Source organism: Papaver somniferum, chromosome 9 (assembly GCF_003573695.1).
Source record: "Papaver somniferum cultivar HN1 chromosome 9, ASM357369v1, whole genome shotgun sequence".
Classification (NCBI taxonomy): Eukaryota; Viridiplantae; Streptophyta; class Magnoliopsida; order Ranunculales; family Papaveraceae; genus Papaver; species Papaver somniferum.
This window is the reverse complement of record NC_039366.1, coordinates 173,140,666-173,152,700: the sequence shown is the minus strand read 5'-3', so window position 1 is coordinate 173,152,700 and position 12,035 is coordinate 173,140,666. Positions and strand designations below refer to the sequence as shown.

Genomic DNA, 12,035 nt, shown 5'->3' with positions numbered 1-12,035 from the left:
CCAAGGCATGTCAACCATGCCAGCCGCACCACCGTGCCAATGGAAAACGGTGCCAGCCACATCTCCGCGCCAAGGCATGCCAACCATGCCAGCCGCACCACCGTGCCAATGGAAAACCATGCCATCCACATCTCCGCACCAAACATTTAGCTATGCTAGCCGCACCATGTGCCAAACGGCATGCCAAGCCCTTGGCCCCGCCATGCCAAGCCAAACGCACCTAGCCATGATAGCCGCACCATGTGCCAAACGGCATGCCAAGCCCTTGGCCCCGCCATGCCAAGCCCTTGGCCCCGCCATGCCAAGCCAAACACACCTAGCCATGCTAGCCGCACATGTGCCAAACGACATGCCAAGCCAAACGCACCTAGCCATGCTAGACGCACCATGTGCCAAACGCATGCCAAGCCCTTGGACCCACATACCAAACGCACCATGCCAACCTAGCCGCGCCACCATGCTGGCCTTCCCTATGCGGCAACCAAAACGAAGGTGTGCGACCATCAACGGTCGCCCTTCAATCCCATGAGCAAATCCTAGCCGTCCAAGGTTACCAGACAACGCATGGTAACCTTTGACCCAAAATCTAACCTGGCCATGCCGCCATCCCTCCTGAATTCTTCCTGGTTTTCACTGTCGGGCTGTTTTCACCACCCAAACGAGCTCAAAACATGAATATTCCCGCGTGAAGAGATAGATAATTCTTTTCAGGTCAGATAAAGGAGCGGACCGTCAAAATCCGAGTATGTACGCGAATTCTACGACGATTCTAGTAAAGTGCGGTAATTAGGGTTTCAACATGTCAAAACTTAGACAAAGCCATGCACAACGCGGCTACCAAAACGAAGGCGTGCGACAATCAACGGTCGCCCTTCAATCCCAGGAGCAAATCCTAGCCGTCCAAGGTTACCAGACAACACATGGTAACCTTTGACCCAAAACCCTAGTTTGGCCACGCCAAACCGCGCCAAGGCATGCCATGTCAATGGCATGCCAACCTTGCCGCACCACCATACTAGCCTTCCCTATGCGGCTACCAAAACGAAGGCGTGCGACAATCAACGGTCGCCCTTCAATCCCAGGAGCAAATCCTAGCCGTCCAAGGTTACCAAACAACGCATGGTAACCTTTGACCCAAAACCCTAGTTCGGCCACGCCAAACCGCGCCAAGGCGCCCCCATGCTGGCCTTCCCTATGCGGCTACCAAGAATGGAAGCGTGCGACATCGACGGCTACCTTTCCTCTTAAGATGCAAAATCTCGACCGTCGAAGGTCACCAAGCCAGCAAGTCTCTCAAGCTCGACTTTCCGGGCGACAACAATATGCTACATGTTTTCCACGAAAACATTCGAGACATCAACACATATCACAAACTAGGGGATCCTATTTGGGTATTGGTTTGGCGGTTTACAGCGTGAGGCGTACACTACGCCCGTCATAAGGATGAGGCGGTTAGTAAATACAGGGAGTAATGGTGAAACACTCTTTTTATGGAACATCAATTCCATGCGTTAACGGTTACCACCTCCTCCCATTTACTCACCCATTTTTCCATTCCTTAATGAGACCAGAGTACGTTACACCTCGAGTTGTATAAATAGGTCTTACCTATTTCCACCGAACGACAAGTTCAGTCAGGAGCATACAACACTCAGAAAACATTTGCTAACTTTCCACTTTTGTTAGCTTCCCACTTTCTGATACAAGTCGTAGAGAACCAACTACTCTTCCAGAAATCAACTATTCTAGTCTCATCGCTTTCCTTGCCTCCCTCCCCAAAACCAACCCATTCTCCTTCACTTTGTGGCCGAATCAAGTCTGGAACGACCATTTCTTGGTTTAGGCCGGACTTGTACAGATTGATCTCTCGAATCTAAAATACTCCCGTGCAGTACATTGTTTAGGGTTTAAATTCGTTTCTCACCCACACACCCGAAATTACCGAAATCAGCAGAAACCATTTTCACCCATAAATAGATATATATAAAAAAATTCTTTTAACTTTTTGATCATATGCATGTTTCTTTGTCACAACCTTACAAGCTAACGGCATAGGAAAGGGAAACAACAATTTTATTCGGGAAAGAGAAACAAGTTTCTTGACCATTAGATATACATAATCCAACGATTCACACTGCATTGTTAGAAGATAGTTGGATAAGTATATTCTTTTTTCTTTTTATCGATATTCCGTCAGTGTTTAAGATTCTGAAAACTGCCATTATTATAGATGAAAATTCACCGATAGTTAATAACACTAAAAAAAATTGTCGAAGGGCAAATCAAGTGTAGAAATTAAAAACTTCAATTAGCTCAAAACCGAAAGGAAAAGAAGGACAATGTCGAATTCCTATTTGCTCCAATATGCCCCAGAGGTATTTTTCCCATCAAAAAAATTTCTCAAAAGTTCCCGTATGTAACCAAAACTTATTCAGGTGATATTTTGCTCAGGACCTAAGAGGGTAACCTATCACCTGAATTAGCAAGATAAACAAAAAAATCAAAATGAAACATGGACATCGCAATTTATAAAATAATCCAAATAAGCATTTAACAATGTCAACATTATACGGTGAATCAGGATTTCAAATCCCAGTAGCCTTCACAAATCACAAATGATGATGACTGAGCTGGACCGTCATGTCAATAAACCTCCAAATGTGAGCCACAGATTAAAGAATCATGCACACTTCGGGAGTTCTGAGTTGGCTTTTGAATTCCACGCACCTTTTTTTCATTTTTTTTAATTTCCGTATGCGAGTTGGTAAGAGATATGCCTTTTCTGTGTCTGCTTGACTTTTATGGTATCCCTTGCGTGGGTACGCACTTTGAGGCAACCATCACATTGCAGACAAACAATTAAGAACCATTCTAAAGAATATATAAAATCTCAAATTACTTGATCTATCAAATTACAATCTTAAAGATACAATGTATAGGCGAAAACACTAGTTTTCTCATTGCCCTTCAACCACTTGTTCTCCAGTAGCTGTTTCCTTGATGTTAAATTTGATGTACCCTCTAGTTTTACAAAGATTCATGAAAAAATAGAAAAGAACTCCAAACAGAGTCAGTCCTCCACTCATGATGAAGACTATAGGCTTTGAAATAACCATTACAAATATCACAAACCCAGCTGGTACCAAACACATAACAACTAATCCACGAATTCCCAATGGTACTTTGTAAGGTCTCTTCAAATTTGGATATTTTCTTCTCAACCAAATGAATGCAGAGAATTCTAACAGCATACCCAGACTATATAAGAAATTTGCTGATGATATTATATCAGTAAAATCCATGAAGGACACCCCCAATGTTAATAAACTTGAAACAAAGATTCCAACCCATGGTGTATTAAACCATTTTGATCTACATGCAAAGAAAGCAGGTAAGAATCCTAAATTTGCCATACCTTCAAGTTGAAACGAGCTACTACTTAATTGAGCTTCAAACAATCCAACTGCAGATAATACTGAACCAAGTCCTACCCAAAATTTCAACCATTGCCCGGCAATCATCCCTGCTGCATCTGCTAAAAACCCTTCATCCCATCGGTTCTGATCAACCGTTAAGGATCCAGTTGCTGCTAAAAGAGGAATCAAATACCCAAGACAAGTAATAATTCCAGCTGAAAGTAGAGCTTTTGGAAATGTTTTCTGTGGGTTCTCTACTTCTCCTGCTAATGTACTCGCATTATCCCAGAAATTCAAATTCCAAAACAGAGTATTAAAGAATAAATTCCAATCCTTCTTCACACCTTTTTGACCTGTACTACCCCAACGTTTTGGTCGAATTCTTGGAATGGAAATCATAGCCATGAGAAGAAATGGAAGAAGAGAAACTATACCAATTGCAACAGCAACCCAACCAACGATTGTTAATCCAGTATAATTAAGAAATGATAAAAGCACAGTAGATGTAGAAATAGCTAATACACGAGGCAAACCATGACCCAAAACAGGGAAAACCTGTTTCACATACTCTGCACAGAGGACAGGATAAGCAGCGTTGTTAATGGATCCACTAAGAAATTTCCATGAACCCATTAAAGATCCCCAAAAAGGACCAAAAGCCTGATCAGCCCAGATAACATAACCACCGTTACCAGGATAAGCAGTAGCAAGTTCAGCTGTGATTAGAGCTTCCGGAATACTCCAAATAAATGGAAAAATTAAAAACCCAAGCAGAGCAAATAAGGGTCCTGCAGCCTTAACGGCTGGTTCTTCACCATAAGGACCACCGGAAACTTCAAAATAGATGAGAAATATTAATGGAATCAGAGTTAGTTTTTTTGATGATTTTTTGGTGTTTGGATCCATAGCTTGTTCTTCCAATGAATCTTCAATTCTTCTGTATGGACTACTGATGTCTGGAGAAGTAGCCATGGTTGTTCTTGTTGGAGATTTGATTGTTGAGTTGGGAAATGAAATCTCCATGTAATTATTATTGGTATTTGGACATGTATTTTGCTGTTGTTGACATTTATATACTTACTTTAATTAATTAATATAGAAAGGATATCCTGAATCTGCTGAATTCCATTTCAGACTGGTAGTAAGTGATAAGTGGTGATAAATGTAGTCAGTATGGATAAATAGTACAGTAGTAATTACTTTTACTCCACAGACCACGGGCTAACCAAAAATTAAAGTCCCAATTTTCGGCAAGCACAACCTACTAGTCAACATGATATAGTCAAAATGGTCAATTCTGAACGTTTTAATTTCTTAGATTGATCTTAAAATTTAAGATGGTTTGTTCATTGAAGATTCTTCTTCTGCATGAATAGTCTGCTGAAATGTTGTTGTAATATCCAACTAACAACCCTCTTCTTCAACATATGACCAAAGCTTTATATATTCCAATGTGCCATTATGTTTCTCTGCATTCAGTTCAAATTGGTTTGATTGAGATTCTGCATTTCTGCACATACAGTGTTTGTGTTATTTCCTCCGGAATAGGTTTGTCTTAAAATTCTCAATGTGTTACTGATTTAGAAACCTTCTTAGCCTTACTTTTATGAGTCAGGTTTTCTCTTGAAAATTCTTTTGATGCTCTCAAAACAGCAACTCTAGGGAAGAACTTGTATTAATCAGTAGAATTGTCACATGGTCTTTATTATTGTCTCTGTTTGAGTTCTCAGATAGTGTCTTTTGGAGTAATATATTATCTTTACTTAGGTTAATTGATTATATACAACTTCAAAATCATTGTTTAATTAGTGATTCCTGACTTTCAATTTCAGACGGGGTTATATATCCATTATCGACCATACAAAACCGGAAATATGGCATCGGACAAACTGCAATCAAGTGTGGTAGACAAGACTTCGCAAAATGATGAGCAGCAAGTGAAGGTATATGCAACCATTGTTGGCTTAGACGGATAGCGTCGATTATCAGGATACTAGTACAGAATACTTTGATGCTTATATGAATGTGATATACACATATAGTTCTTCAAGTATTCTGTATGCAGTTTTCTACCATTTGTGTAGTTTTAAGCGGAAGCTCGAATATGCTATCAAGAATGTTAAATTGTACCATGCACTAATTAATCGCGGTACCAATCTGTTTCAGGTCAATAAGGTTAGAGAGATGATAGGTTCTACCGCTAATGAGCTACCGACATTATTCTCAGATGCTTCAATATTGCGCTATCTCAGAGCAAGGAAGTGGAATACAAAAAAAACATGCCAAATGTTAAGGGAAACGGCAAAATGGAGAATGGAGTATAAGCCAGAACAGATTTGCTGGGTATGCAGTGTTTTTCGTTTGTCCTGATCAAGTTTGTATGCACTTGAGATAATTGTACCTATATCATATGTCTACAACACTGTTAAATACAGAGATATAATATAAGTATAAAACATATGAATGCTCTGTAAAAAGGAAGGTTGCACTGAGAGATCTAACTAGTATGAGGAACTGACAATAAACATTTTCTGTTTTTTATTTTGATCCGCAACATTTTATGTTTGTTAGGATGAGATTGCTCATGAAGCCGAAACTGGAAAGACATACAGGTCCAACTATCCTGACAAGTATGGAAGGACGGTTCTTGTTATGAGACCTGGATTGCAGGTACAAGTTTTTATAATTTATATTGCTCGAGAATTACTTCCATACATGCTCAGTTTTCATTTTAAAATTTTGAAAATTCAGAAATTTGGCTTTCACTTTTGCGTTTATATGAGTTATTTTTCTGGTCCTACAATTTAAATGTCATAAATTATCAGAATACATATTCAACAAGTGGGCAGATGAAGTTCCTGGTTTATTGCATGGAGAATGCCATAATGAACTTGCCGCCCGGTGAGGAGCAAATGGTGTGGATAATTGATTTTCAAGGATGGAATATGTCGAGTGTATCAATTAAAACAACACGGGAAACAGCTCGTATACTGCAGGACCATTACCCTGAAAGGCTGGGACAAGCCATCCTCTACAATCCTCCAAAGATCTTTGAGTCCTTCTGGATGGTAAGTCGACACTTTACGCATGTTATGCACGCCTTATGCATGCGCTTTAATTCTTAATAGTTTGCAAGTCCTTGACCGAACATCTTATATGTGTTCACTTATTTACGACAACGAAGTTCAATTTTCCTAGCTTTTAGAAGGCAAGTGTCCAAGGTTTTACTAATCCAAGGAGCTTGCTTCAATTATTTTAATGTTTCCTAATAGTCATAATGGAATCTGATTGGAGGCTTCGGTTGGATGGAATAGCTAGGGTCTGTGAAAGCAGCTCCATTGCCTTATCATCCTCACTGCTGCCTATATATATAGTATTTATTTTTTCAGTTTCGCCATTCTCTTAGTTTACTTTCCATTTCAAAATTTTCACTTTTGCAGTTAGTGAAACCATATTTTGAAGCGAGGACATCTAGCAAAATAAAATTTGTATATTCCAATGACCCTGAAAGTCAAAAGTTTATGGAGGGCCTCTTCGACATGGAGAAGCTAGAATCTGCATTAGGTGGGCAGAACCCAAAAGTGTTTGACTGCAAAGAGTATGGCGAAACAATGAGGGAGGATGACAAGAAGATTCATAGCATTTCATCAGTTCAGTAACGACCACTCTGTCGAAGGGAAGATAACAGGACAGGAAGGCCAGACTGGTCACAACATAGTGGTTCACCGGACTTATGTAACACAATTACACAAATAAGCCAGGCTAAGAAACATGTTGAAACATGAATAAGTATAAATAATATGTACGCGTGCATTTGGTTTAAAAATTTAAATATTGGATATTCATTGGGGTAATTCATGGGCTTTCTCCTTTTTTCATCTATAATCTTACTAATCAAATATATTAGAGGAATTCACAGAGGTAAGTCATGTATCAATCTTTTTTTATTTTCTTCCTTTACTGTTTGTTTCTTGGTAAACAGACATGGTTACAATGGATTCACAGACTCCTTTCAGATTTTGCAGATCACACTGCAGTTTGGAGGAAACCCAAGCTGATTGGACGTGATACAGAACAAAAACAACAACCGACAGAAAATTGTCATGGTACTGTGTAAGAATTCGAAATCTCTCATTCCTTACAAATTATGAAATTCCTACTATTAATAAGTAAGTTTCATGCGATGGAGTGTACAGACTACAGATATTATCAAAATAAGCTGTTGTGTCATTTGTGTTATATTGGACTTGGACTACCATAGAATAGAGTTGCAAGTTGCAAATTTAACATCTCCGTGACAACACATTAGCTGAATACAAATATACCTAACCATCACATAACAATATATATGAAAGAAAAGAAACCCTTTTTATGCAAATTCAAAAACAGGAAACCTTTTTGTGCCTAGCTTCACTAAATCAGAAGCTAGCACAGACTCCCATGCTTAACGTGTCGTGAAGGCATGAGAATATGTCTGAGATGAACGTGAGCGTGTACCTGGAAGTGGTGGCTTAATTATAGAGGACCTTTTAACATCTGTGGAACTTATGTTAGCAAACTTAGACAATGCCTGTATTCTATCTGTTTCGACCCTGAATGACTGTATGTAATCATAGCATTTCCTTGGCTGCAGCTCTTCCACATGCTTCACTGGGTTTAGATCCACCTTAACTGAATTTTCAGATCGACAACCCAGCAACCCATTTACTCTTGGTCTACCACCACCTCCACCAGTAGTAGAGTTGGCATTGCTAGGCATGAAGAATTGAGCTTCTTCATAATCTGTTGGAGAAGCTGCTCCAACAGAAAAGTTTGTGAAACTAACTCGGTCTATTCCCTCTGCCGTGGTAACACTCCAATTTATGCTTGTTTCGCTTGGTTCATAAAGTTCTGTTGGCGCCACCGAGGGTGTAGTTGGTTCATCCAAACTTTGTCGTCTCGCTTTGTAGCTTGAAATTTCCTCTTCCAAGTAATTGTAATCCCTTTGTTGGTACCCAATTGGGTATGATGTTGTTTGAGTTGAGATGCTCTCTATCTCGAACAAGTCCGAACTTGTGTCGCTTTCTATGTCCTCATCTTTTATCATTGTTTGGGGTTTCCGACTTACCGGAAGATTGAAGCTCTGGTGATGATCATGTGCCAAGGATGGTGACATAAGTTTCCGCTGCTGAATTTCATTCGACTTTCGTCTGATGGAGCTGTCTGGCAATGGGATAGACTCTAAGATCTCACGAGTTGAACTGTTGAGCTGATTCAGTGGTTTCCCAACAATAAGAGGATTTAAAACTGCAGGAAATGAGAATCCTTGGACATCGTGAAATGACCTTCCTGGAGGGATTGGTGGACAGCCAATCTCTACTGTGAACTTATTTTCCGGTGCAAAATGAGCTGAATGACCAGAAACTTCATTTTCTTTTTCCGCATTTCTGTACGGTAATTCTTGTTTGTCCCTCCCATCATTTCCCTTTAGGTTCTTCTCGAACTCAAATTTGTTGGTTCCCTCATTCAGCGATGGTGGTTTATAAATATCAATCTCTCCTGTTTTGGGTCTTTGATCCATGGAATTAAGATGAAAACCAGTATTTAGTACTTGATGGGTATGGAGATTATGAATTTTAGATGGTTCAGAAAGATTCTCCTGAACTTGGACAGATTTTCTGCCGAAGCAACATTTTCTTCCAAAAATCCATTTTGCTTGTGATCTACTTTTCTTCCCCTGCTCTGAATTCAGATTATTATTTCTCATAGCAGCTCCATTAATTGAACCTCGTGGAAGATTGTATAGCAAACCAGATTGACTATTCCAGCTAGCTTCAGATGAAACTGTAGTTGTTGACTGAACAGACCTTGTTCTGTACTTCTTCCCATATTCATACCCATCAACAACAGACGACGAAACAGAAGAATTTCTTTCAATTTGCTGCATCGCATACTCATCGCTCTCTACGATTCTTTTGTTATCGTTTTTCTCATTATTAACATGAGTTGCAGTAGATGATGATGGTACGCTTAACTTGTTCTCTTTACTTTGTTGTTGTGGTTGGGTTTCATTAAAATATTTCTCAGCTGCAAAGATACTGATTTCGTTTTCATTTTCATCGAAGGACTTTCGAGTTACTACAGGCTTCTTATAACTCTGTTGTGATCCTGGTGGTGCACCGAGATACGTAGAGAAAGGTGGCTCTTCGAGATGGTGTTTTGGTGGTGGAATGTTTGTTGGCGAATTAGAGGCAAGTCCAGTTTGAACACTACCATTGAAGCTATATCGTCTCCGAGAGATGTTGCCATGAAATGATGGAGACGATGATACTGTAAAATTTTCCATGTACTCCCTCTAAAACTGTCAGTTTCTTTATCGACTCAAATGAACTCCAAATGGGCGAAGCATCTGACAAAGGAAGGTTGTTTTGAAATTCCTTCCGTAATCTTTTAGTATTTGTAGATGTAGAAGGGCAGACCAGAGAGGCAAGTACTGTCATGTTGTGTCATGTGCTTACAGCCAAATATTGGGTGATTAGACCTTTGATATGCACGTAAAGACATAGCTTGGGACTGGTACCTAACAAGCTTTTATATGACAGAGATTTTATACAAGGATGGGTAATGGGTTCCATATTCTACAGACGAGTTTTTGTCTGGAAACTTGCAGATGCTTCTGTTAGTCATCCTGAGGGTTAAAATAATCTTCATTTTTATTGCACCGGATGGAATTCTGCTCCTCGAGTGACGACTAAGTTCAACTTTTATCAGACCCCATGGCATCTTGACCCAAAAAGTTCTTACCCGAACACGAAGGCCACCAGTACATGGACAATTCGTTTTCATTGATAAATTTTGTTAGTCTGTACAGGAGCAATATGTTAAACATGATGGAACAACTGATAATATACGATCTCTGTTCACGTAGTAACATTGTAGGTCCAAATGATTAATGGAGTTCGGATTGTGTTAATTACAACCAACTTATTGTAGCAGTAGTAGGACCTAAAATGTACGTGGAAGGTGCATATTCACAAGCTTCATTTGGTCAGGTCAATTGGTTCCTCTTCTTGCAGTGGCCGCTTTGTCTCATACAGGAAGGTCCCGCAATACAGCATTGTTTTTCTCCTTTTCGTGGCTATTTTGAGTCGTCTAACTACTAATCCACCAAACTAAGCCGAGTATGTCTGCAGACCCACATTGTGCAGCTTGACCAGTTGTATCCTATATTTGCAATTCCAGTACAGAGCTTTTGTACGTGTGTCTCCGGGCACTGCTTTTTCAGTCCGTGACTTTTGAAATGAACAATTTGTGTTTCTTTTGTTTTTCTTCTTCCATGGTGGAGCTTTTACAGAAATGAGAAATTTGCTAGATGGTCCACAAAACCCGATCCGGGTTAACCTGTAGTCCAGAGGGAAAAATATTTTAACCGGAAGTCCAAAAACCTTTTGAAAACTGAAAATTACTTCCCTGCCCATCGATACTCACGTGTGAAACCAATTGATTCACGTCTCAAAGCTTTTCGTGTGAACAAAAACGATTTTCCCCAGAATCTCTTCATCCTTCTTCTGTATTCGTTCTTCCTCTGTCTTCATGTTTCTTATCTGTAAAAAATCCACAAAAACCTAAATCTGTAATCAAATTACGGGATAATGATCAAAACCTAGATTTACAATTAAGAAATTATATAAAATACTCAAAAACCTTATTTTTTTGAAAAATCATATCCACAAAACCCTAGTTTACTAAGAAGAATTAGCATACTACGAGATTCTTCTCCCAAAAATCAGTAAAAGATTGTGATTTTGAAGAAAAAGGTACTCCCGATTCTGAAACAACATGAAAGAAGAAGAAAAAGAAATGTGTTGCAACTCAACCAACATCAAAGAAACCTGGGATTTCTGCCAAAAAAAAAGGTATTGTTTCTAATTACAAAAATTAAATCCAATATGTGTAATGTTTTCAGTTTTATTTTTGTTGATTTTTTATACCAATTTTCTATATGATCCTAGAGTACATATCAGTATGTATTACTAAAATTCTTGATATGTACTGCTCAAACCCTTCTACTGCATGTTTACGTATGATCTTACAATACATATCCATATGTAATGCATATATTTTGTGTATGATCCTACATTACATTTTATTATGTACTGCTAAAAACTCTAGTTTATAGTTGATATATGTGCTGTTGATGTACTTTGTTCTTGAATTAGTACATATCAACATGTATTACTGGATATATACGACCAGTGCAATAAATATGTACTGGGTAAACCTTTTTATGCTTGTTATGTACATATCAGTATGTAGTGTTAAAATTCTTGATATGTACTGCTCAAACCCTTCTACTGCATGTTTACGTATGATCTTACAATACATATTCATATGTAATGCATATATTTTGTGTATGATCCTACATCCAAATTTAGGATGTACTGCTAAAAACTCTAGTTTATAGTTGATATATGTACTGTTGATGTACTTTGTTCTTGAATTAGTACATATCAACATGTATTACTGGATATATATGACCAGTGCAATAAATATGTACTGGGTAAACCTTTTTATGCTTGTTATGTACTAGGTAAACCCCCAATACATATTGATATCCAAAACACACTATCTTGATTTTGA

At 38.8% G+C, this 12,035-nt stretch overlaps 3 protein-coding genes across 4 annotated transcripts; 1 reads left to right on the top strand and 2 right to left on the bottom strand.

Moving 5' to 3' along the window:
• Positions 1-2,506: 2,506 nt before the first annotated feature.
• Positions 2,507-4,545, bottom strand: LOC113308679 (probable polyamine transporter At3g13620). Its single transcript, XM_026557147.1, has one exon. It carries the CDS (start codon positions 4,437-4,439, stop codon positions 2,958-2,960), a length of 1,482 nt encoding a protein of 493 aa, XP_026412932.1. The 5' UTR covers positions 4,440-4,545; the 3' UTR covers positions 2,507-2,957.
• A 121-nt stretch (positions 4,546-4,666) lies between these two features.
• On the top strand, positions 4,667-7,270 carry LOC113308680 (phosphatidylinositol transfer protein 3-like). 2 transcript variants are annotated; one of them, XM_026557149.1, is made up of 6 exons: positions 4,667-4,964; positions 5,249-5,359; positions 5,583-5,759; positions 5,988-6,086; positions 6,266-6,484; positions 6,857-7,270. In XM_026557149.1, the coding sequence occupies exons 2-6, from the start codon at positions 5,291-5,293 to the stop codon at positions 7,073-7,075; spliced, it is 783 nt and encodes a 260-aa protein (XP_026412934.1). In that variant the 5' UTR covers positions 4,667-4,964; positions 5,249-5,290; the 3' UTR covers positions 7,076-7,270. The 2 variants fall into 2 exon arrangements, with proteins under 2 accessions (XP_026412934.1, XP_026412933.1); XM_026557148.1 differs by having other exon boundaries at positions 6,242-6,484.
• A 75-nt stretch (positions 7,271-7,345) lies between these two features.
• LOC113308678 lies at positions 7,346-10,203 on the bottom strand. The gene has a single exon (XM_026557146.1). It carries the CDS (start codon positions 9,739-9,741, stop codon positions 7,861-7,863), a length of 1,881 nt encoding a protein of 626 aa, XP_026412931.1. The 5' UTR covers positions 9,742-10,203; the 3' UTR covers positions 7,346-7,860.
• Positions 10,204-12,035: the final 1,832 nt, after the last annotated feature.